Source organism: Geotrypetes seraphini, chromosome 2, assembly GCF_902459505.1.
Source record: "Geotrypetes seraphini chromosome 2, aGeoSer1.1, whole genome shotgun sequence".
NCBI lineage: Eukaryota > Metazoa > Chordata > Amphibia > Gymnophiona > Dermophiidae > Geotrypetes > Geotrypetes seraphini.
This window is the reverse complement of record NC_047085.1, coordinates 155,552,850-155,577,324: the sequence shown is the minus strand read 5'-3', so window position 1 is coordinate 155,577,324 and position 24,475 is coordinate 155,552,850. Positions and strand designations below refer to the sequence as shown.

General features: G+C 46.3%; 1 protein-coding gene across 1 annotated transcript in view; it reads right to left on the bottom strand.

Moving 5' to 3' along the window:
• Window positions 1-259: 259 nt before the first annotated feature.
• NAPG (NSF attachment protein gamma) overlaps window positions 260-24,475 on the bottom strand; it is a 65,347-nt gene continuing 41,131 nt past the window's right edge. Inside the window, exons 10-12 of the mRNA XM_033934869.1 lie at window positions 13,450-13,529; window positions 4,563-4,692; window positions 260-1,492 (exon numbers count right to left, since the gene is read on the bottom strand). Of these exons, the coding sequence (XP_033790760.1) occupies window positions 1,343-1,492; window positions 4,563-4,692; window positions 13,450-13,529 (360 nt within the window). The 3' untranslated portion in view covers window positions 260-1,342. The remainder of the gene's footprint in view (window positions 1,493-4,562; window positions 4,693-13,449; window positions 13,530-24,475) is intronic.

The window sequence follows — 24,475 nt, the reverse complement described above, 5'->3', positions numbered from 1 at the left end:
CCCATGCAGTTTTCTCTGGGAAGCCCATATGAGCAAAAACTGGCAGCAAGCCCTTGATAGTAAAATAAAGAACAGACGGGCATTGAACTATCACTACAAATATTTTAACAAATACTGCAAATCCTACAGTAGGAAGCATCACATTAAAGTGACAGCAGACAGAAAAACAGCAGCACGGCTTTGAAAGTGTGGAGCTAGTGGCTTAGAATAAAGTTAATCTTCCCCCTCCCCCCCAAAAAAAATGTCTAGAAGGAAACACTCCAGAGTGCAATTTTTACTCAGGCAAGGAGCACAATATGAAAGTGGTCCACATGGCACTTACTCTCTAAAAGAGAACACTCCTGGTGATATAAAGGAACAGTGCTATACAGCTGTTGATATAACAACTTGCAAATCTACAATAATGGCATTAGTCATGTCACTTTTTTCCTTTTTGAGGGATGAATATTTGATCCTGCAAAATGACAATATGATGCTAAAAAGCACAATGAAGTACATTTTAAGATATCTTTAGACACGAAAGCATAGTTCTTCTTTAAGATGACCCACACGAAAATCTTGGAATGCACACATTTCTTCAAGCAGGTGGTCAGTGGTTCCAAGAACAGCATACACTTTACATTAAACATATTTTATAGTGATATGTAGCCTAGATGATGGATATCTGCAAAAGTCCTTGTGGTAGTGTCATATCTGAAGGATAATGAAGTTTTTAATCATGCTTACATCACAGACACAAATTTCTTCACTAATATATCTGATACATTTCAGCAGGGTAGCAAAGTCATTAGGATAAAAATGCTCTTTAAATAAATATTAAATTAATTTCTTCTACTGGATTTCACTAACACAGGTGCCTCCATTCCACTGTTAAATTCTAATCCTCCATTAAAAATATTTAATCTGCTCAAATTATGTTACATTTAATTGCACTGACTTGTGAACAGAAACCCCCACTCAAAACATTGAAACTCAGAAGTGTTGAATTATAATTAACAGTAAAAATACCTTTGAAGTCAAAAGTTTTTGCAGCACTTCAAAATACTTTTACTATCAAAATAAGTCTGCTTCATTACTGATATTTTTACAGAAAACCAACACAACTTTTTTCTAGTCTGTTTTATACAGAATATTGTGAAGCTCTATCATGCAACAGATCCACTTTGAAAGGCTTCCACCATTTTGTTTCTTTGTATTACTGTGACAAGCAGAAAGTTGTGGCTCTACACGCTTGCTGCATTCTGCAAAGAACCATGGCTAGAATAATTCTAGTACCTTAGGAGGGATCAGATGCCACAACCAGAAAGTTGGCTATGCGAGTGTGGGGAATGAACATCTACAACTAACAGAGGCCACGGGAATATTCATCATCGTCGTCTTCAACTTGAGAGCCAGCTGCAGTCGAATTTTCCGTTCCATCCTGTGGTGATGCTGGCGATTTTTTCTTTATTCCTCCTCCCGGGACGACCAAACACAGGCCAAGCTTAGCATACTGCCACAGAAAATAAGGAATTATTAAAGGCTGGGGAACACTGCCATCTAGCCACATTGTATGTGTACTTCCACTGATTCATTGCAACATAACACAAATATATAATAATACTCTGCTCTTTAAATGGGAAGTATATATTAAACAATCTACACAAAACACTCAAAGAAAACTGCTGTCTACAGTTATAATCGCATGCAGCATAAAGTAGTAACAATGTAACTTCAGAACTACACAGTAAAGCAGACATGGCTGCTTCATTCATTTCTGGTTTTTGATAGTGCTGCCCAATTTACGATTCAAATCGGTTCACTGATTCACTTCGGGTGAATTGATTCGAATCGATTTAAAATAACTACAACAAAAAAAATAAATCGGCCTCCCAATTCGGTAAATGACCCTCCCTCCTTGCCCCCTAAAGCAGGACCTGCAGCACTGCCTCTTGCTGGCCGGCCGCTGCCACACCTGCTTTAGAGGGCGAGGGGGGAGGGTCAGTCAGGAAGTGCTGATGTCAGGCTTCCCCTGGCCTCCCGCTAGTGTCCGGCTTCCCCCCGGCCTCCTGTGCATCCATTTACCTAATATCAGCAGCCTGCAGAGAAGATCGCCAGTGCTAGCGATCTTTGCAAGCTGCCATAGACCTTTGGAGTTGTTTCCTCTGCTGCAATCCTGCCTCTGATTTCAGAGGAAGGGCGGGACTGTGGCAGAGGAAACAGCTCCGAAGACCTATGGTAGCTTGCAAAGATTGCTAGCACCAGCGATCTTCTCTGCAGGCAGCGCAGGAGGCTAGGGGGAACACGCAGGCCTTCCGAGGTGCGCGGTGCGCAGTCCTTTGGGGGGCTGCAGTCCTTCAGGGATGGTGGCATAGGCCTTCAGGGGGGACAGGCAGGCCTTCAGGGGTAGGGTGCAGGCCTTCGGGAGGGGCAGACCTTCAGGGGAGGGGGGCCCTGGTGTAGAAGTACATGGAGGGAGGGAGGGAAGGGGGGGTCAAAGAGATGTGCATATGCCGGACTTTGGGGGGAAAAAATAATGGGTCTAAAAACAGAGAAATGGTGGACAATGGGATTTAGGGAGGGAAGGAATAGAAAGGGAGAGAAATTGGACACAAAGGATGGTGTGGAGGGGGGGATAGAAATACTTGATAGGAGGGTAGTTGGGAAAAGAAAGGGAGAGATGGTGGACCCTGGGGTGGTGGGAAGGAGGGAGAGATGCTGGATGAAAGGGTAGTTGAGAAAAGGTGGATCTGTGGATGGAGATGAAAAAAAGGAAAGATGCCAGACCTCCGGGAGAGGGAAGGGAAATGGAAAGGGAAGTCAGAGATAGAAGATGGATGGTTAGCACGGAGAAAAAAGAAAGAAGGAGACCCTGGCAAGCAAGTTATCAGAAGACAACCAGAGCCTGGGACCAACAAGATTTGAATAATGACCAGACAACAAAAGGTAGAAAAAATAATTTATTTTCCGTTTTGTGATTACAATATGTCAGATTTGAAATGTGTATCCTGCCAGAGCTGGTGTTAGACCGCAAACGTGAGCAAGGATTTAACACAGAGAGGAAAAGTCTTTTTTTTTTTGTTTATTTTGTTTACACCACAGCGCCAGTGTGGTTAAGAGAAGGCAAAGGGGGTGAAGAGGCTATAAAATAAACCCACCAGGATGTTTGAAAAAAAAACAACACCCAATTGGGCAGGAAGATCAAATAAAAAAAATCGATTCAATAGGCTGAATCGAATCGAATCAAAATTTTTTTCCTGAATTGGGCAGCACTAGTTTTTGACATTACTCTAGCCTACATTTGGTTAACTGGTAAAACGTATCTGTTTTACCTGTTTAAGGGTTAGAAAGATACACTTTATCTGCTTGTTTCAGGAGAACTAGTGCCCATCATCGTTTTGCGGCTTTTATGGGTTGCTGATTGGCTCAGGCACTGACAGGAAAGTCAGGGAGGTTTCAAATTTATTATGGGTTTGATATACCACCTATCGCTTTCACATCTAGGAAGTGTATAATCAAAAATAAAAGGAGGGGGGTATATAAAGGAGAGAGAGAGAAAGCATAGAAGAGACTAAGACGAGGGGAAGGAAGGACATACAATATTTGACTGGAAAGTGGAAGAGTGAGGGAAAGGTAGGGAATGTTGTCACAGATTGTCTACAGTATTGTGAAAGCACAAAAAAAGTCCCTAAGATTGTTGAGAGATTAAGAGATTTAACAACCTTGCCTCGCTTCCCCAACTAAAAAAAAAAAAAAAATCTCCTGTGGTCCAACAGCTCCCCCCTCAGCTAAAGAAATCCCTGGAGATCTAGTGGACACCCTCCTAACGCCAAGCTAAAAAAAATATATTCTTGGTGTACCAGTGGCTTGGCCAGGCACCCCATCTGAACAACCCAACCCTCCAGACCCTCCCCCCACATGCACCTTTTCCATTGAAGCAAGAGAGACATCTACTCCAGTGTTTCTCAACCTGCGGTACGCGTACCCCAGGCCGCCTGTTGGGGGTACGTGGGCTGGCCAACACTACCTGGGATCTCTCGCTGCCTGTCCCCCCGCTGAAGCTGCTGCTTCCTCCCTGCGCCACTGCCAAATCCGACCCTGCCACCCTTCATTCCCACCCCCACCCCACGCTACCACCACAACAGCTACCCAACATGCGCCATTCCCACCCCCCTGCCACTACCGCAACAGGAATGGGCCAGTCCACAAGCCTTCCCCTGATGTCAATTCTGACATGGGAGAGAAGGTTCCGGCGCAGCCAATCATGGGCCAGAGCCTTCTCTGACTTCAAAATTGCCATCTGGGGAAGGCTTGTGGGCTGGCCGCATGCAGTCGCTGCACATGCCTGGCCCGTTCCTGTTGCGGTGTCAGCAGAGGGGGTGGGAATGGAGTGTTAGCTTTAGTTTTCTTAAACAAAGAAAACTAAACAGTTTAAATAATAACAGAAGAGCATCATTTATGTATGGATTCCTACTGTAAAATGGGGAGTTGCTTGGTGTCACAAAGACTGAAATGAGGCTACTATGGCTTTAGTTGTTTCCACTTAAGCCACGTGACAAGCTAAAAGTGGTGTAGCAACTTACATCATTGTCCATGTATTTGAAAAGAGGTGAACAGCAGACATCAGAAACCTGATCCTGGTCTTGCTGGTCATAGCCTTCCAATAGTTGCTCCAATGCTATGCAATCTTCACTGCCACTAAAGCCAGGTATACTGAAAGCAAAAAATGCAATTACAATTTTCCACATGTTTATTGTGAAGACAAGGGCAGCAGAAAGTATAAACATTCTAGATAGCCTCCGCTCGTCCGCTTGGCTCCTAAAGTATTTCCTTTGGGAACACTTCTCTATTGCCCCCCTCATCCCCTCCACCCCCAAAAAAATCACTCAACTTTTGAAAGGTGCAAAAAATATGTATTCCTAAGAACCACTACGTTTGGTGGAATTAAGTCCATTTGTTTCAATATTGTCAGGGGTGAAGGAGAGGACACAGAAACCTCCACTATAGCTTGATAGTTCATTTAGAAGAGGGCTAAAACTAGAGAGTACAATTCAACTGTAATAAGAAAATTATAATAAGGAATCCAGTTAATAAAAGTACAGTGGTACCTTGGTTTACGAGTGCACCGGTTTGCGAGTGTTTTGCAAGACGAGCAAAACATTCGCAAAATCGGCGCCTCGGAAACCGAGCGTGCCTCGATTTGCGAGCGGCGCCCCCCGCGATCCGGCACCCCCCCCCGCCGCAATTGGGCACCTCCCCGCCGCTTCTTACTGTCATCTGGGCACCGGCACCGGCATGTCCTGTGCGTTGGTGCCGGTGTCCGAAGATCGGCCTCTTCTTCTTGCTGGGCCTGGAGCATCTACACATGCTCAAGGCCTGCGAGTTCCCATTCTCTCCGTGAACTCGCAGGCCTTGAGCATGCACAGATGCTCAAGGCTCAGCAAGAAGAGGAGGCCGATCTTCGGGCACCGGCACCAACGCACAGGACATGCCGGTGCCTAGATGACAGTAAGAACGGGGGGGGGGGGGGGGGGGGAGCGAATCGCGGGGGCGTGTGTGCCGAATTGCGGGGGGGGAGGGTGCCGGATCACAGAGGGGGGCCTTCGGGTACCACTGTATCTGTTACTTGCCCTGTTTTTATTTCATACACAGGTGCATTTTCGATTAGGTCTTTATCCCAGTTTAGACATTTCATGGAACACGCACAAAAATCCAGTGCCAAACACGTCCATTTTCAAAACTGCAAAATGTCTATCTTGTTTTGGGTTGGGGTTTTTTTTTTGGGGGGGGGTTCCCCCCAAATGGACGTGTTTGTGCTCAGTGCATCAATCTTTTAGAACCATTTTAGAAAAAAACAAACACAGCCAAAAAAAAACCGCACAGAACAATCCATTGAGATGTAGGAGGGGCCAGCATTCTTTGCAGACAGGTCACAGAGACATCCAAACAGAGCAATGGGGCACTGCAGTGAATGTCACATAAAATGTCCCAGGGATACCATCTCACCTTAGCCCCCTTATATTGTATGGGGAGCCCACTAAAACCCACTGTACACTACCACAATAGCCCTTATGCCTGCAGCTGTCACCTATATGTTAGTATAGTGGGATTAGGATGAGGTTTGGAAGGCTCACAAATTCTACCATAAATGTAGTAGTGAGTGGAGCCCCCCCATCTCTATGGTCCACTACACCACTCACCAGGCTACTCCAGGAACCTGCTCGCTGTTTTAATAGGACTGCCCAAAACATCTGAAGCTGTCATGCAGACAGATATATACTGTTTCTTTCATGTTTTGTGGGTGGGAGGGGGGTCAGTGATTACTGAAGGAGTGTGGGAGGGTCATGCTGACATCCCTCTAGTGGTCATCTAGTCAGTTTGGCCATCTTTTTGGCACTTGTTCGTTGTTAAAACAGGTGGGCTAGCCCCAGATGTCCGAATTGTGCCCCGGACTGACATATCAAGAACAGTATGGGATTTTTAATTGGGGGGGGGGGAGGCAGTTAGCCACTTTGGACTTAATGATAGTATAGAGAGGAATACTATCATCTGATATTTCTCTCCTGTTCAATAAAGTTTATTAATCCAATTTTTTCTACTTGTGATGTCATCACATATTGATGGTTTGGTTTTATTTCCCAGGTTTTCTTTACAAAAAGTGTCTCCTTCAAATTTCTGGTAAACCCTGTTGGGATTAAGGGCTCCTTTTACTAAGGTGCGCTAGGGCTTTAACGCGCGGAATAGCGCACGATACATTGCCCCACGCACTAGACCTTAACGCCAGCATTGAGCTGGCATTAGTTCTAGAAGTGTAGCACGTGGTAATTTCCTGCGTGCGCTAAAAATGCTAGCGTACCTTAGTAAAAGGAGAACCTAAGTTTAATTTTTCAAAGTGGCTATTGATGGGGGTATTAGCAGGCATGCAAGATCTCTGAAGCAGAATCCAAAACGAGGAACTCGAACTGTGGCCATTTTTTAGTTGCTTCGTTTCTCAAGTGCTTGAATTTGTTTCTTTAAACTCTCATAATTTACAAAGTAACACAGTAAATGACCGCCGATCAAGACCTGCGTGGTCCATCCGGCCTGCCCAACAGTCACACTCATTATCAAGGCAATATTGAGCCAACAATCCAGTAGTATTATTACATTTTACTTGTTAAGTTCCATTATAAGATGTCCTCCCCTCCCTCACTGAGATATACAAGACCTGCACTCATACATATGAATGTGGTATAAAATATGCATATTTGCTTCTCATCGCCATTTTCAGGGTTCAGACAGTAAAAAAAAAAGTCTGCCTTGCACTTTCCCTACTTCCCAGCTACTAGAGTTGTGGTCAAAACCTGCTTCAGCCCATCCTAATCTGTCTTGCCATATATGGCACTAGTAAAAACCCTGATTGGATCGTAGCCAATAGAATCCAAAAGCTTAATGAAATGTAAGAGAATTGGCTAACTCACCTGATCCTTGGAGAGAAAGGGTCTAAAGAGATGGGGTAAATCTACAAATTACTAAATCAATAATGGACATCAGTATGAGCCCTTCGTGCACAAACGAACATGGACCTATGGCTCAGGCTATATCTCAAAAGGTGACCAGCACCAGACCTTTAGCCTAATTGAGAATTGCCTCACACATCATGTAGTCCATAAATGTCTGAAAATATAATATACAACCTCCCAAAACTGAATAGACCCTTTCTCACCAAGGAAAAGGGGAGTATTTTTAGGGCAACACATACAATTAACCCTGAATGCACACCTTGTGAAAGAAACAACCATAAATATGATAAATACAATAAATATGATGAACACTATAAATATAAATATAAAAATATATGAGGAGTACCAAAATCAGTGTGTAAAGTGCGAATGAAAAATTAATACATACATACTTAATAAATAATTAACAAATAAATGCTCATACAAAATACAAAATGCTTCATAAAATGCGAAATGTGTGACCAAAATGTAACCTAAAGTGCAAATACAGCCTAAAGCACCATGATGAAAAATATCTAATCCCTTATCACAAAAATATGAGTAAAAATATATAAGTAGAATACAAAACACATATCAAAATACATGTTAAAAAGAATAAAGTGCAAATGCCAATAATACCATGATGAAAAAAATGTATATATATGGTCAGTGAATGTCACAAGTATATGTGAAAAAAGACAGGAGCGGAGACGGATTAAGAAAGGTATATATATATGTAAGGTATAACAATCAAAAACGCTCGGGAACCGCAGGATTTTTTCACCGACAATTCTAACTGTTGTTGTCGGGCTCTTTACTTACCTTACATATATATATACCTTTCTTAATCCGTCTCCGCTCCTGATGAAGTGGCGAAACGGAGCTCTGTCGAGTGGTGATGAGTGGTGATATTGAGTGGTGATATTTATGAGAGATTTCCTAAACAGAGTTATTATTGTCTGGTTGGGGTTTTATATTTAAGTCGGTGTATGAGTGAGTGTATCTGTGTATTTGTGTGGTATATGGGTGAATGTCTAGCATTAGTTAGTCAAGCATTTATTTTCTGTTATTATTGGTTTGGTGTGAAGTGAGTGGGAGTTCACGGCGTTTATAACCCACAGTTAGTTACAACCTGTTCTCATATTATAAACGGGGAATGTCTAGCAGCAGCTAGTTTAGTATTTATCATTCATTATTCTCTGTTGTACGCAGGCGAGTGTGTGTGCATGGTGTCTATAATCTACAGTCAGTGATTAACTGCTCTTATATCCTATGTGGTAGCATTTGCTCTGGCACTTTATATTTATATGTTTTTTCTATATGCACTAGTGTTTTTTTAGCGTTACAGACTGCATTTGCACTTTATTCTTATTGTGTACTTTTTTCACATATACTTGTGACATTCACTGACCATATATATACATTTTTTTCATCATGGTATTATTGGCATTTGCACTTTATTCTTTTTAACATGTATTTTGATATGTGTTTTGTATTCTACTTATATATTTTTACTCATATTTTTGTGATAAGGGATTAGATATTTTTCATCATGGTGCTTTAGGCTGTATTTGCACTTTAGGTTACATTTTGGTCACACATTTCGCATTTTATGAAGCATTTTGTATTTTGTATGAGCATTTATTTGTTAATTATTTATTAAGTATGTATGTATTAATTTTTCATTCGCACTTTACACACTGATTTTGGTACTCCTCATATATTTTTATATTTATATTTATAGTGTTCATCATATTTATTGTATTTATCATATTTATGGTTGTTTCTTTCACAAGGTGTGCATTCAGGGTTAATTGTATGTGTTGCCCTAAAAATACTCCCCTTTTCCTTGGTGAGAAAGGGTCTATTCAGTTTTGGGAGGTTGTATATTATATTTTCAGACATTTATGGACTACATGATGTGTGAGGCAATTCTCAATTAGGCTAAAGGTCTGGTGCTGGTCACCTTTTGAGATATAGCCTGAGCCATAGGTCCATGTTCGTTTGTGCACGAAGGGCTCATACTGATGTCCATACTGATGTCCATTATTGATTTAGTAATTTGTAGATTTACCCCATCTCTTTAGACCCTTTCTCTCCAAGGATCAGGTGAGTTAGCCAATTCTCTTACTTGCCATATATGGGCCAGACTATACAAGTCCATCTGGCATTAGCTTCACTTCCCCACTGTAGGAGCTGCCATTTGAGCACCATAAATGAACTTATAGCTATTGATTTGTTTAACTTTGTTTCAATACTATCCTCTTTCAATTTGGGAACCTTTATGTCTATGCCACACATTTTTTTAACTCTCTCTGTTTTTGTCTCCACCACCTCTACCAGGAGAGCATTCCAGGCATCCACCCCCTCTCCGTGAAAAGTATTTCTTGATGATACGCCTAAGACTACCACTCCACAACCTTATATTATGTCCTCTAGTTTTACTGCTTCTCAGATTTCTTTCCTCTAAGAAATATTCTGATAGTCAGGTATTTACAGCACTGATGATCAGTTTTATATAGGCACGGTGGCCAATCCAGGTCACTAGTACCTGGCCAAAACCCCAAAGAGTAGCAACATTCCATGCTACCGATCCAGGGCAAGCAGAAGCTTTCCCCACATCTTAAGAACAGACTATGGACTTTTCCTCCAGGAAATTGTCCAAACCTTTCTTAAAATCAGCTACATTAACTGCTCTTACCACAATCTCTGGCAATGTGTTCCAGAGCTTAACTATTCTCTGAGTGAAAAAAATATTTCCTCCTATTGGTTTTAAAAGTATTTCCCTGCAGTTTCATCAAGTGTCCCCTAGTCTTTATAATTTTGGGATAGAATGGAACCTCGGCACCTCCAGTTGTGCTAGAGAGACCAAGTTCCTGGATTGCTTCCTGGAACAACTTGTCAAGGAAAACACGAGAGGAAACGCAATTCTGGACTTAATTCTAAATGGGCTGCAAGGACCGGCACAGGATGTAGAAGTAGAAGGGACGCTGGGAAACAGCGATCACAATATGATCCGCTTCAACCTAGAAACAGGGGTGAAACATCGATCCAGAACGACGGCCACAGCGCTAAACTTCCGAAAAGGGAACTATGAAGGGATGAGACGCATGGTGGGGAATAAGATTAAGAAAAAGATAAACACTGTAAAGACGCTAGAGCAAGCTTGGTCTCTTTTTAAGGATACAGTCACCGAGGCACAAAATCTATACATACTGCGTATCAACAAGGGATCAAAGAGGAAAAAGAATACAGAACTGTCGTGACTCACTGTAGAGGTTAAGGAAGCGATCAGAGACAAAAAAATCTCGTTTAAGGAATGGAAAAGATCAAAAACAGACGAAAACTGGAATAAGCACAAACAGCATCAACGCAAGAGCCATAAGACAGTGAAAGGGGCCAAAAGAGACTACAAGGAAAAAATAGCCAAGGAGGTGAAAAACTTCAAGCTGTTCTTTCGATATATTAAGGGGAAACGACCCACGAAGGAAGCGGTGCGACCGTTGGATGACCAAGGAATAAATGGAGAGGTAAAGGAGGACAAGGCAATCGCCGACAGACTGAACACGTTTTTTTCGTCTGTATTTACTGAAGAGGATATACACAGCATACAGGAACCCATCAGGCTATATGCTGGAAGTGAAAACGGGAAACTGACAGGGGTGACGGTCAGTTTAGAAGAGGTATGCAGGCAGATTGATAGGTTCAAGAGCAATAAATCCCCGGGACCGGATGGCATCCATCCGAGGGTCATCAAGGAACTGAAAGGGACCATAGCTGAACTGCTTCAACTAATAGCCAATCAGGAAAGATTCTGGAGGAATGGAAGGTGGCGAATGTTACGCCGATCTTCAAAAAAGGTTCGAGGGCAGACCCGGAAACTACAGACCGGTGAGAGTCTGATCTCAGTACGGGAAAGATGGTAGAGGCGCTGATAAAGGACCGCATCATTGATCATCTTGACGGACACAGTCTGATAAGGACTCCAGCCAGCACGGTTTCAGCAAAGGCAGATCTTGTTTGACAAACTTGCTGCACTTCTTCGAGGGAGTGAACAGGCAGATAGATAAGGGTGAACCGGTCGACATTGTATATCTGGATTTTCAGAAGGCATTTGACAAGATTCCACATGAACAACTACTTCGGAAAATTGCAATCCATAGAATCGAGGTTGAAATACTCACGTGGATTAAAAACTGGCTGGAGCATAGGAAACGAGAGTGGTGGTAAATGGACAATACTCGGACTGGAAGAGTGTCACCAGCGGGGTGACGCAGGGCTCAGTGCTTGGACCCGTGCTCTTCAACATCTTCATAAATGATCTGGACATAGGTATGACAAGCGAGGTGATAAAATTTGCGGATGATACAAAATTATTCAGAGTAGTGAAGACACAGGGGGATTGCGAAGATCTACAACGTGACATAATCAGGCTCGAGGAATGGGCTGCGACATGGCAGATGTGGTTCAATGTGGACAAGTGTAAAGTGATGCATGTTGGTAGCAACAATCTCATGTACAAATACAGGATGTCTGGGACGGTACTTTGAGAGACCTCCCAGGAAAGGGACTTGGGACTTCTGATCGACAAGTCAATGAAGCCGTCCACGCAATATGAGGCGGCGGCAAAAAGGGCAAACAGAATGCTAGGAATGATAAAGAAGGGGATCAAGAACAGACAAGTTCCTGCAGAACAAGGACGTACGCAGTCTCAGTTAGGGCACTGGTCTATGACCTGAGGGCTGCCGCGTGAGCGGACTGTTGGACCACTGGTCTGATCCAGCAGCGGCAATTCTTATGTTCTTATGATCCACTTGTACCTGTACTGTTCTACACCACTCAGGATTTTGTAGACTTCAATCATATCTCCCTCAGCCTTCTCTTTTCCAAGCTGAAGAGTTTTGTACTTGGTGGAGTTTTTTGCCTATGAGACAGAATTTGACTGGCTTATTAACCTGCTGGGTTGCCATATATATTGAAAGCATTTTTTAATGCAGTTGAGGCTTTTCCTCCACTATTAGTAAATGTGCTTCAGTGGGTATCTTCACCACTAGGCTAATAACATTGATATATATTTTGAGATTTAAATGTCCCTATCATACGTCCCTTCTCCTACCTTTCTACCAGAGTATATATATTGAGATCTTTGTCGCCGTATGCCTTATGACAAAGACCACCAACCATTTTAGTAGCCTTCCTCTGGACCGACTCTATCATGTTTATATATTTTTGAAGGTGCAGTCTACAGAATTGCACATAATTTTCTAAATGAGGCATCACCAGAGTTTTATACGGGGGGGATCAATACTTCCGTTTTCCTACTGGCAAATTCCACTCCCCAAGCATCCTTCTAGCTTTTGCCCTCACCTCTTCAACCTATTTGGCCAACTTAAGATCATCACATTCTATCATACCCAAGTCTCACTCCTCTTTCATGAACAAAAGTTCTTCACCTCTAAACTGTAATCGTTCCTTTGGAGTTTTGCAGCTCAAATGCATGACCTTGCATTTCTTAGCATTAGACCTTAGTTGCCAAATTCCAGACCATTCCTTAGGTTTTACTAGGTGCTTCCTCATTTTATCCACATCAACAGGGGAATTTACTCTATTGCAGATTTTGGTATTATCCACAAAGAAGCAAATCAATAGCCCTTCAGCAATATTGCGTACAAAAATGTTAAAAAGAACAGGCCCAAGAATCAAACCTTGTGACACACACTGGTAACATTCCTTTCCTCAGAGGGATTGCCATTGATCACTGCCCTCTGTCACCTTCCGCTCAACCAGTTCCTGACCCAGTATGTCAATTTGGGGCCCATACCGAGAGCAGCTGCAGCAATTTGAAAAATAAATAAAATTCAGCCACTTTGTCCTAAAATTTACACTGGCGAAGGGGTTGATGAAGACAGACAGAGAGACATCATATTGTCATTGTTCAAAAGATCTTATGAAAATATATACAAATTAGAGAAAACTAGGAAAGACTTACCTATAGGTTTCTCGAACACATTTTTCTGCAGCTACAAAGTCATTTCTATGAAGATGTACCAATACTTGGGCAATAGTTTTCTGAAATTAGACAAAACCAAACATGAAGCATGCTACAGATAAAATGTTGAAAATGTGTTCTCCAAAAGCTCAGTTTGTATTTTCATTAATAACCTTTTTCAAGAAAACCTTGGATTGCAAGTAACTTGGTTTGCAAATGTTTTGCAAGACAAGCAAAACATTTGATTAAATTTTAACTTGATAAACATGCAATGTCTTGCAATACAAGCAAAACATTTGATTAAATTTTAACTTGATAAACATGCAATGTCTTGCAATACAAGTACATACCGTATAATACACACATCACAACTGAGCCGATGGTTCTTCTCTCTCTGACGCTGCGGGAGTGTAGTGACTGTTCTAAATGAGCAAAGTCTTGCAATACGAGTACATACAGTATACACGCGTCACATCATCACAACTGAGCCGATGGTTCTTCTCTCTCTGACGTTGCGGGAGTGTAGTGAATGTTCGAAACGAGCGAGGTCTTGCAATACAAGTACGTATAGTATTTTGTCTTAAAATTTTTGGGTTGTGGAACGAATCGTCTGAGTTTCCATTCTTTCCTATGGGGAAATTCGCTTTGATATACGAGTGCTTTGGATTACAAGCATGCTTCTGGAACAAATTATGCTCGCAAACCAAGGTTTGACTGTATATTGCAATGAATAGGTATTATTTTCCCTGATTTGTATAAATGAAAGAATGGGGTGGGGGGAGGGGGACTTTAAGGGATGGGCAGGGAAAGGGATAAATTTTATTTAATATGAAAAATTGTAGAATTTCAAGTGATGTCTTTAAGTTAAAATGTGGTTACTTTTTGATGCACTTGATGTAAGTTATAAAAATGAATAAAGAATTTTTTTAAAAAAAGAAAGAAATAGAGTATATAACACTGAATGAAGAGATAGATGTAATAGGCATCTCAGAGACCTGCTGGGAAAAGGACAATCAATGGGACACTGTATTACAGGGGAACAAATTATATTGCAATGATAGAGTAGATTAAGTTGGAGGGATGGGGTGGGGGTTGCGCTATATGTTAAAGAGGGAATTGAATTGACATAGATAGTACTCTAGAATCCATATGGATACAAATTCCATTATGTAAAGGGAATTAATATACAGATACGATTAAACTACCTTCCCCCAGGACAGAATGAGCAGACAGATGGCAGACACTGCCTTTAACACCAACTAACTTGTTTATGACATTAGCTGTAACACAGTATAGAGGAGGTTTTTGAGCTGATCATGTTAACCTTATCCTCTCGAGTTAGAGAAAGGCTCTTCTCTAACGGGATTCTGAGGGTTTTCCTCCTCTAGACTCATAGGCCCTGATTCTGCAAAGTGCGTCCCGATTTTAGGCAGCTGTAGGCGTCCTACAGCTGTCTAATCAGCCAATCAGGATGCATGTGTTTTAAAAAAATGCTCCCCGGGCAGGCCGCCTATATTGAAGGTGCCTCTGGGAGCCTAGGGAGGACCACAAGACCGCCTAAGCTCACCTAAGAGCTTTAGGTGAATTTAGGCAGCCCTATGCGTCTCCCTAGTAGAGGAAGAGACGCTTACAATGTAGGCCAGCAAAATGCTGGCCTACATTGTATGTAGATGTCACTATACTTATCGCAGCAAGGGATCTCCCTGTCCCCCCACCCCAATTGCCGGCAGGAGGGTGCCCAACCCCTCCTGCCGGAACGCCGCCCACCTGACACCACCGATCGCTGGCAGGAGACTGCCCAACCCCTCCTGCCAGAGGACGCCTCCCCCCAGACCCCATCCACACTAACGCCCCCCCCCCCCGCCATGCTAACACTCCCCGATGACCCCCCAACCTCCCCCCCAAAGAAAGGAGAAATTAGGTTCTTACCTGCTAATTTACTTTCTTTTCGCTTCTCCAGACCAGTAGAGGTTAATCTTTACGAATGGGTATATATCTAATCATGACCAGCAGGTGGAGACTGAAAACAAAACTTTGGGACAGTATATACTATCCTCCCTTCTCTATTTCCCTCAGTCTGCCGAATAGCCAAGCAGAACCAAGAACTGGAAAACAGAAAGAAAACAATACTCCGAACAGGAGTAACAAATAACATACCCAAATGCTGTTGGAAAATGCAGAGGAGAAATACCCGAAGGAAAATGTCCCCACAGCTCGCCAGCTAAGCCAGCCGAGCCACAGCCGCTGTTCTTTAATTCTCCCCGGCCCTAGAAAAATACTAGAACCCGCAGCAAAAAACAAAAACTGCCCGAGAAACAGCCCCAACAACAACAACAACAGACAGGGTGGGGACCTCTACTGGTCTGGAGAAGCTAAAAGAAAGTAAATTAGCAGGTAAGAACCTAATTTCTCCTTCTTTAGCACTCTCCAGACCAGTAGAGGTTAATCTTTACGAATGGGACGTACCAAAGCAGTCCCTCTCATGGGCGGGACCCCAGAAGGGCCGATACCAGAACACGCTCACCGAACACCGCGTCCCGACGCGCCTGAACATCTACCCGATAATGTCTAACAAATGAATGCAAGGAGGACCAAACCGCAGCCTTACAAATATCCACCGGAGGCACGAGCGACGACTCAGCCCAAGAAGCCGCCTGACCCCGAGTAGAATGAGCCTTGAGAAACTCCGGAACCGGCTTCTGACTCAGAAGATAAGCGGAAGCAATCGTCTCCTTGATCCAGCGCGCAATAGTAGCCTTAGAAGCGCCAGCCCCCCGACGAGGACCCGCCAGAAGGACAAAGAGATGCTCGGAGCTCCGAAAGTCCCGGGTCCGCTGCACATAAGCGCGGAGGACCCGACCGACATCCAACTTGCGCAGCTGCCGTTGCTCAGAAGAGCCCTCCCGACTACCCAAGACCGGGAGGACCACCGATTGATTGACATGAAAAGGAGACACAACTTTCGGCAGAAAAGAAGGAACAGGCCGCAAAACAACCCGCTCCCTCGAAAATTCCAAGAAGGGAGCCCTACAAGAGAAAGCCTGTAGCTCAGAAACCCGCCTAGCAGAAGTAATGGCCACTAAAAAGACCGACTTCAGCGTAAGGTCCTTCAAAGAACAGCCATCCAACAGCTCGAACGGCGGGCGCACCAAAACCGAGAGAACCAGGTTGAGATCCCAAGAGGGAATCGAGGGCCGAATGGGAGGCCTGAGCAACTTGGCCGCCCGAAGAAAGCGAATTACATCAGGAATGGCCGACAAACGCTGACCTGTCACCAGCCCCCGAAAAGCCGACAGTGCCGCCAGTTGAACCCGGAGAGAAGACCAAGCCAGGCCTCTATCCAGGCCATCCTGCAAGAACTCTAGAATGTTAGGCAGGGAAGCGCGAAAAGAGACCACTCCCCGCGCCCGGCACCATTCCTCAAAAAGACGCCAAACCCGCACATAAGCCCGAGAGGTAGAAAGCCTCCGGGACCCCAAAAGTGTAGAGATCACCTTATCTGAATATTCCTTCTTACTAAGACGGCCCCTTTCAAGAGCCAAGCCGTAAGACAAAAGGGAGATGGGTCGAACATGGGAATGGGACCCTGCGTCAGAAGATCGCCCACGAGAGGCAGAGGAAGAGGATCCGCCACCAGATGCCTCACCAGATCCGCATACCACGGACGACGAGGCCAATCCGGAGCCACCAAAACCACCAGCCCCGGATGGCGAACAATGCGAAGCAGTACTCTGCCCACTAATGGCCAAGGAGGGAACACATACAACAGCCCCTCCGTTGGCCACGGTTGGACCAGAGCATCCAGACCTTCGGCCAGACCGTCCCTGCGATGACTGAAGAAGCGGGGCACTTTGGCGTTGCCACTTGTGGCCATCAGATCCATCAGCGGCTGCCCCCAAGCCTGCACAATCAACTGAAACGCCACGGCGCCGAGACACCACTCTCCTGGATCCAAGAAGTGACGACTGAGGAAGTCCGCCTGAACATTTTCTACCCCGGCAATGTGAGAGGCCGAGAGGTCCAGAAGATGTGACTCCGCCCAAACCATGAGCTGAGCCGCCTCCTGCGCCACCTGAGTGCTCTTGGTGCCCCCCTGACGATTGACATAAGCCACCGCCGTGGCATTGTCCGACAGGACTCTGACCGACTTGCCCAACAAAATGGAGTGGAAAGCCAACAGCGCCAGCCGGACCGCTCTGGTCTCCAACACGTTGATCGACCAGGAGGCCTCCTCCGCGGACCAGGTACCCTGAGCTGAGTGACCCAAACACTGAGCCCCCCAACCCAGGAGACTCGCATCCGTAAGGAGCACCGTCCACTGCGGAAGATCCAGACCCACCCCCTGAACTAGGTGAGGGGTGCGGAGCCACCAACGCAGACTGCAGCGCGCCAAGCCTCGCAGGGGAACCGGAACATCCATCCCGTGCCTCTGGGGAGACCACCTCCGGAGCAGGGCATACTGAAGAGGACGCATGTGGGCCCGCGCCCACCTCACTACATCCAGGGACGCCGCCATCGACCCCAAGACCTGGAGGAAATCTCGCGCCCGAGGACACCGGGACGCCAAAAGCAGGCGAATCTGAGATTGCAATTTGCTCACCCGGGCCTCTGGGAGGAAGACCTTTCCCAAGGAGGTGTCGAACAGCACCCCAAGCTACTCCAGACGCTGAGCCGGGACCAACCGGCTCTTGGAAAGGTTGACCACCCAGCCCAGCGACCGGAGAAACTCCACCACCCGAGCCATAACCCAGGAGCTTTCCTGCAACGACTTTGCCCGAATTAACCAGTCGTCCAGGTAGGGGTGAACCAGGATGCCCTCCGACCGCAAGGCTGCCGCGACGACCACCATCACCTTGGTGAACGTCCGGGGAGCCGTGGCCAGCCCAAAGGGAAGCGCACAGAACTGATAGTGCCGACCCAAGATCGCAAAGCGCAGGAAACGCTGATGAGAGGCCCGAATGGGAACATGCAAGTAGGCCTCCGTCAGATCGAGAGAAGTGAGAAACTCCCCCGGCTGAACCGCCAGAATGACCGACCGCAGAGTTTCCATACGGAAAGAGGGAATCTTGAGAGCCCTGTTGACCCCTTTCAAATCGAGGATGGGCCGAAAGGTCCCCTCCTTCTTGGGCACCACAAAGTAAATGGAGTACCTGCCCGTGCCCCACTCCGGCGGGGGCACTGGCACAACTGCCCTGAGATCTAGCAAGCGCTGAAGGGTCTGGCGAAAAGCCTGCGTCTTCCCAGGAGTCTGACATGGAGAAGCGAGGAAAAAATCCGGCACAGAGCGGGCGAACTCCAGGGCATAACCGTCCCGCACCACCTCCAGGACCCACTGATCGGACGTGATCTCGGCCCATTTGGGGAAAAAGTCGCGCAGCCGGGCCCCCACCGGAACCAAAGGGGGCGCCGGCAAGGCGTCATTGTGCAGGACGGGAAGCGGGGGAACCGGCGGAGGGATTCCCTGCCCCCCGACGGGCCCCCCGAAAGGGCTGCATGCGCTGGAAGAACCGACCCCGGGAAAACCCCGGAGACTGGAAAGAAGCAGCCCCACGCCCAGGGCGATACTTGCGAAATTCCCGCAAACGCCCCCGGGCCGCACCACCCCGAGACGCAGGGCGGGCACGGTCCTCCGGCAGACGGGGCACTTTCGAGTCCGACAGAGTCTGAATCAACTTATCCAATTCCTCCCCAAATAAAAACGACCCCCGAAAGGGAAATTTAGTAAGCTTAGCTTTGGACGCAGCATCCGCCGCCCAAGCGCGCAGCCACAAAACACGCCTTGTGGCCACGCCAAAAGCCATAGACTTAGCCAAGATCCGCACCAAGTCATATAGAGCATCTGAGAGGAATGAGGCAGCCTTCTCAATCTTCGCTACCTCCTGATCCACCAGAGACCAGTCATCAGACTCCCGATCCAAGACACGCTCCGCCCACCGAAACACGGCGCGAGCGACCAGTCCCCCACAAATAGCCGCCTGGACCCCAAAGGCCGAAACCTGAAAATTTTGCTTAAGCAAGTTCTCCAACTTGCGCTCCTCGGAGTCCCGCAAGGCAGAACCGCCCTCAACAGGCACGGTATGCCGCTTGGAAATTGCCGAGACCACCGCATCAACGACTGGCGAAGCTAACGTAGCCCGATCCCCTTCTGGAATGGGATACAGGCGAGCCATGCTGCACGCCAGCCTAAACGGCGTCTCCGGCGTTTTCCACTGCTCTAGAATAATATCCCGAATATCTTGATGCATAGGAAAAGAGCGGGAAACGGAACGGATCCCACGTAACAGAGGGTCCCCCACACGCGGAGTCTCCGGCGGCGCGTCCTCAAAACGCAAAACCAAAGAAACCTGTTGAATCAGGTCCGGCAGCTCATCTCGCTGAAAAAGGCGCACCACGGACGCCTCTTCACCGGAGAACGGGAAACCCGACAACCCGCCGCCAGCTTCCGTCCCCTCCAGAGGGTCCTGGAATTCCTCAGAAGGGTCCAGGTCCTCCTCCAGACCGACACGTTCCTCCGACCACAAATCCTCGTCCCACGAAACCCATGGACGCTTGGACAAGGGAGGCGGCGGAGGGGACGCTACACCAGACGAGAGAGGCAAAGCCGCAGGGAGCGTGGAGGAAACCCCACCCCCCGAAACCCCCTGGGCGCAACCGGGACCCCCAGCCGCCTGAAAATAGGCTCTGCATAAAGAAAAAAAGAAATCAGGAGAAAAACCCCCCGAGGGTCCCAAGGGACTCCCTGCCACAGCAGGGGACCCAGCAGAAACCTGCCCCTGCATAGACAAAACAGGGGGAAGGTCACCTGAGGTGGAAGACAAAATGGAGGGGCCAGACAGAGAAGATGGCGACTTTCCCGCCAAAAAAGCTCCCTCCATAGCCTGTAGCGGCTGAGAGACCTGAACATTCTCAGCCGCTAAAGCAGGCAAGCCGGCATCAGCTGTCAAAAAATCAGCTGAGAGGGAATCCTCAAAAACCCGACCGTCGGCGGCTCGGGGAATCCCTCCGTGGGCGGATGGAGAAGACCGGGCTTCTCCACTGCTCCCTGCCGACTCGCGAGGCACCATCGGCGGGGAGCTCTGGGCGCCTGCAGCCGCTGCCGACGGAGCTCCTCCACCGCACCGGCCTGAACACCGCTTGCACAGGCCGGCCGCGAGTGCCTCGCGTCTGGAGCACAATGAGCACTTTTTCCCTTTAGAAGTGCTCATTGCTCCATACGCGACCTAGCTGTAAAAAAAAGTGCCGGTTAGTTGAAAAAATACAGTAAAATACAGTTTTCTTAAAGGGAAACAACCCTCCAGACCAGCACTACCTCAGGATTTTTTTTTTTTTTTTTTACAGAACAGACTCCACAGGCTCTCGAAGCAATATGCCTTGCTTGATTTAGGAGGCAAGGCTTACTGCTGAGGCTCCTCTAAAAAAATGTGGGGAGGTGGAGGAAGTGGGGGGAGGGACCCCGCTCGAGACCCGCCGGGTTTGACACCCCCGAGGTCGGATGAACCCCCAAACAGGGTCCGCCCAAGCTCCGTCCGGCCAAAAACAGGGACAATAAACCCCCTAAACAAATTCCAACAGCCCTACCAAGGGAGATGGGTACAGATCACATCAACACCTGCTGGAGACTGAAAGAAGACTGAGGGAAATAGAGAAGGGAGGATAGTATATACTGTACTAAAGTTTTGTTTTCAGTCTCCACCTGCTGGTCATGATTAGATATATACCCATTCGTAAAGATTAACCTCTACTGGTCTGGAGAGTGCTAAAGAACTAGCCTTTTAATTGTTGGCCAGCTGGACGGGTCTTGGTGCCGTCCAGCCGGCAGGCCCACTTGGTCGAAATGAGGCGGACCAGCCCCTTCCCAGCCCATCCCCTCTAAGCTCTAGAAGCCTGGACCAATCAAGCCTTAGGCATAGCGGGTCCGCCCATCCCCACTAAGCCTAAGGCCTGATTGGCCCAGGTGCCTAGAGCCATGGCCAATCAGGCCTTAGGCTTAGTGGGGATGGGCCGGGAAGGGGCAGGCCCATCTCCATTTTGATGAGGTGGGCCTGTCGACTGGACAGCACCAAGACCTGTCCAGCCGGCCAACAATTAAGAGGTTAGTTTTGGGAGGGAGGTTGGGGGGGGTCATCGGGGAGTGTTAGCGCAGCGGGGGGGGGGGGGGCAGGAGGGGTTGGGCACCCTCCTGCCGGCAATCGGGGATGTCGGGTGGGCGGTGCCTACTCTAACCCGATTCTGTAACCGGCGTCTGTAACATGGATGCCGGTTATAGAATCGAGGTTAGTGTAGACCCGATTCTGTATAGGTTGCCCCTCCCGGGTGTCCTATACAGAATCCGGGCCATAATGTTGATTTGGCTGGTTGTTAGATTTACATAATTTATTCATGGCTTATTTACATTTGAATATAATCAGTGAGCTTCCCCAGGGATCTGTGCTGAGACTGCTGTTTTTATACATATTTATAAATGACCTGGAAACAGGAATGAGTGAGGTGATCAAACCTGGTGATTACAGAGTTATTCATAACTGTTAAATCACAAAATGATTAGGAAAAATTATAAGACGACCTTGCAAGATTGGGCATCCAAATGACAAATACCTAATGCGAGCAAGTGCAAAGTGATTAAGAGTTACTGCCCAGGAAAAGGATTTAGGTGTCAGTGTTAATGAAATGTTGAAACTCTGTGCTCAGTGTGCAGCCATGGCTAAGAAAGCAAACAGAATGCTGAGATTATTAGGAAAGGAACGGAGAACAAAATTGAGAATATTATAATGTATCACTCCATAGTGTGACTGCACCTCAAATATTCTGTGCATTCTGGTCAATGCATCTCAAAAAAAGATACAGTGGAATTAGAAAAAGTACACAGAAGGATGATGAAAATGATAAAGGATGATGGAATGACTTCCCTATCAGGAAAGGTAATGGCTACAAAGTGAAACAAGTAGACCTGAATCGCCTGTTTACGTCTTCCAAAAGTGCAAGGACTAGTTACTAAGCAGCATATTTAGAACAAATCAGAGACAGTGTTTTTTCATTCAATGTATAATTAAACTCTAGAATTTGTTGCAAAAATATGGTAAAAGCAATTAGTGTAACAGGATCTTTAAAGGTTTGGCAAGTTCTTGGAAGAAAATCCATAATCCATTATTAAGGTAGACTTAGGGGAAATACACTGCTTATTCCTGGAATAAATTTCATGAAATCTATTTACTTTTTTGGGATCCTGCAAACTACTTGTCACCTGGATGTGCTTGATGGACCTTCAGTCATTCCCATTATGACAATGCTTATGTATCTATCCGCAGAATGCACATATTTCAAAAGAATGCAGTCTGGGTATCCCTGGGGGCTTTAAAAAGTAATTTTATAACAGGGCAAGAATGTGCCTGCATAGCTGCTATTTTAGAACATAAGAACATAAGAAATGCCTGCACCGGATCAGACCTGGGGTCCATCCAGTCCGGTGATCCGCACACGCGGAGGCTCAGCCAGGCGTACCCTGGCGAATACCTTAGTCACTCGTATCCCTCAATGTGTCCTGCAAGAAGATGTGCATCCAATTTTCCCTTAAATCCTAGAATGGTGGTTTCCTCCACCATCTCTTTCGGGAGAGAGTTCCAGGCGTTCGCCACTCGCTGTGTGAAGCAGAACTTTCCGAAATGTGTCCTGGCCGTGTCCCCTCTCAGCTTCAGGCCATGACCTCTGGTCCGAGTCTGGGTTACATTTGCCAATGTGAATAACGCTGTTTCTTGCTCACCATCTTTATAAAACATTAGCATAAGCATCACAAACTGTGCCTAGCTTGCAGGTGTGGACAGTTACAGGTTTAAAATGGAAGATTAGGTCTCCAGTCTTCGGTGCCTTTTTTGGCCACTATGAAGTATATGGAGTATCTGCAGAGCCCGATTCTTTGTCGGGGACTGGTTCTATGGCTTGAATGTCTATCAGCCTTTGCACCATTGCTCGGACCCTGGCCTCCTTTTCCAGCTGGTCGGAGAATCCACAAACAGAACTGGGGGATGGTGAAGAACTTGATTTTGTGACCCTCCCAAATAAGATCTAGAACCCAGTGGTCTGAGGAAATTTGCTCTCATACCCTCCAGAATGCCGACAGCCTCCCAATAATGTGCAGGAGTGCAGCTGTCGCCTTGGTGTCATTGTTCTTTTTGGAGGCATGGCTGATGCGAAACCCTGAGGGTTGCTAGTGCCTGGAGTTGCCAAATCTCTCTCTGGATCCCTAAAATCTTTGAGCGGAGGCACCTATGTTAATACTGGTGGGAACATTGTGAGGAATAAAAGACCATACTCTTCAAGAAAACTCTGAAAAAAGAAATAATACCGCAAGTCTCAAACTCCACCTCTCACTAAAGCCAACTACCCCAAGCAAATAACCTTACCCATTTCTTACTCTTTTTGAAAATGACCAATTTTTTTTTTTTTTTTTTAAGTTCTTGTTGTAATACATCTTGGATAATTCTTTTGTAATCCGCCTTGAACTGCAAGGTAATGGCGGAATAGAAATCCCTAATGTAATGTAATAAAAACTGCACCACCTCCCTCAGCAGGTTGGCAAGGTCTGATGTCTGACAGAGCCTTAAGATGGCAATTTGCCACACTGGCCATGAGGTTGTCTAAGACCTTACACCAAATAACATCTGCCATTTAAAAAGGCAGTCTGTTTAAGGTGGGCCTTGGAGGCTGAATCGCCCGCTCATTGCCTGATCCAGAGCATCCTGCAGGTAGAAACGGCATACGCCGCCGATACCTTGTTCATGACTCTGATGATGTCATAAGAGAGCAACCGCAACATAATCTACCCCCTCCAGTACCAGCTGGCAGGCATGTGCAACAAACGAGGCTACCACTGAAGCTTTGATCCTCAAAGCTAAGAACCACGTCCACCTTGCAGTCCTGTGCATCCTTTAACATCATGCCTCCCTCGCTAGCAAGGGTGATATGCTTTGTTACTTGAACCTTACTTGAGCCACTGTAGAATCTACCTTTAGCAGCCTAAACAGCTGCTGAA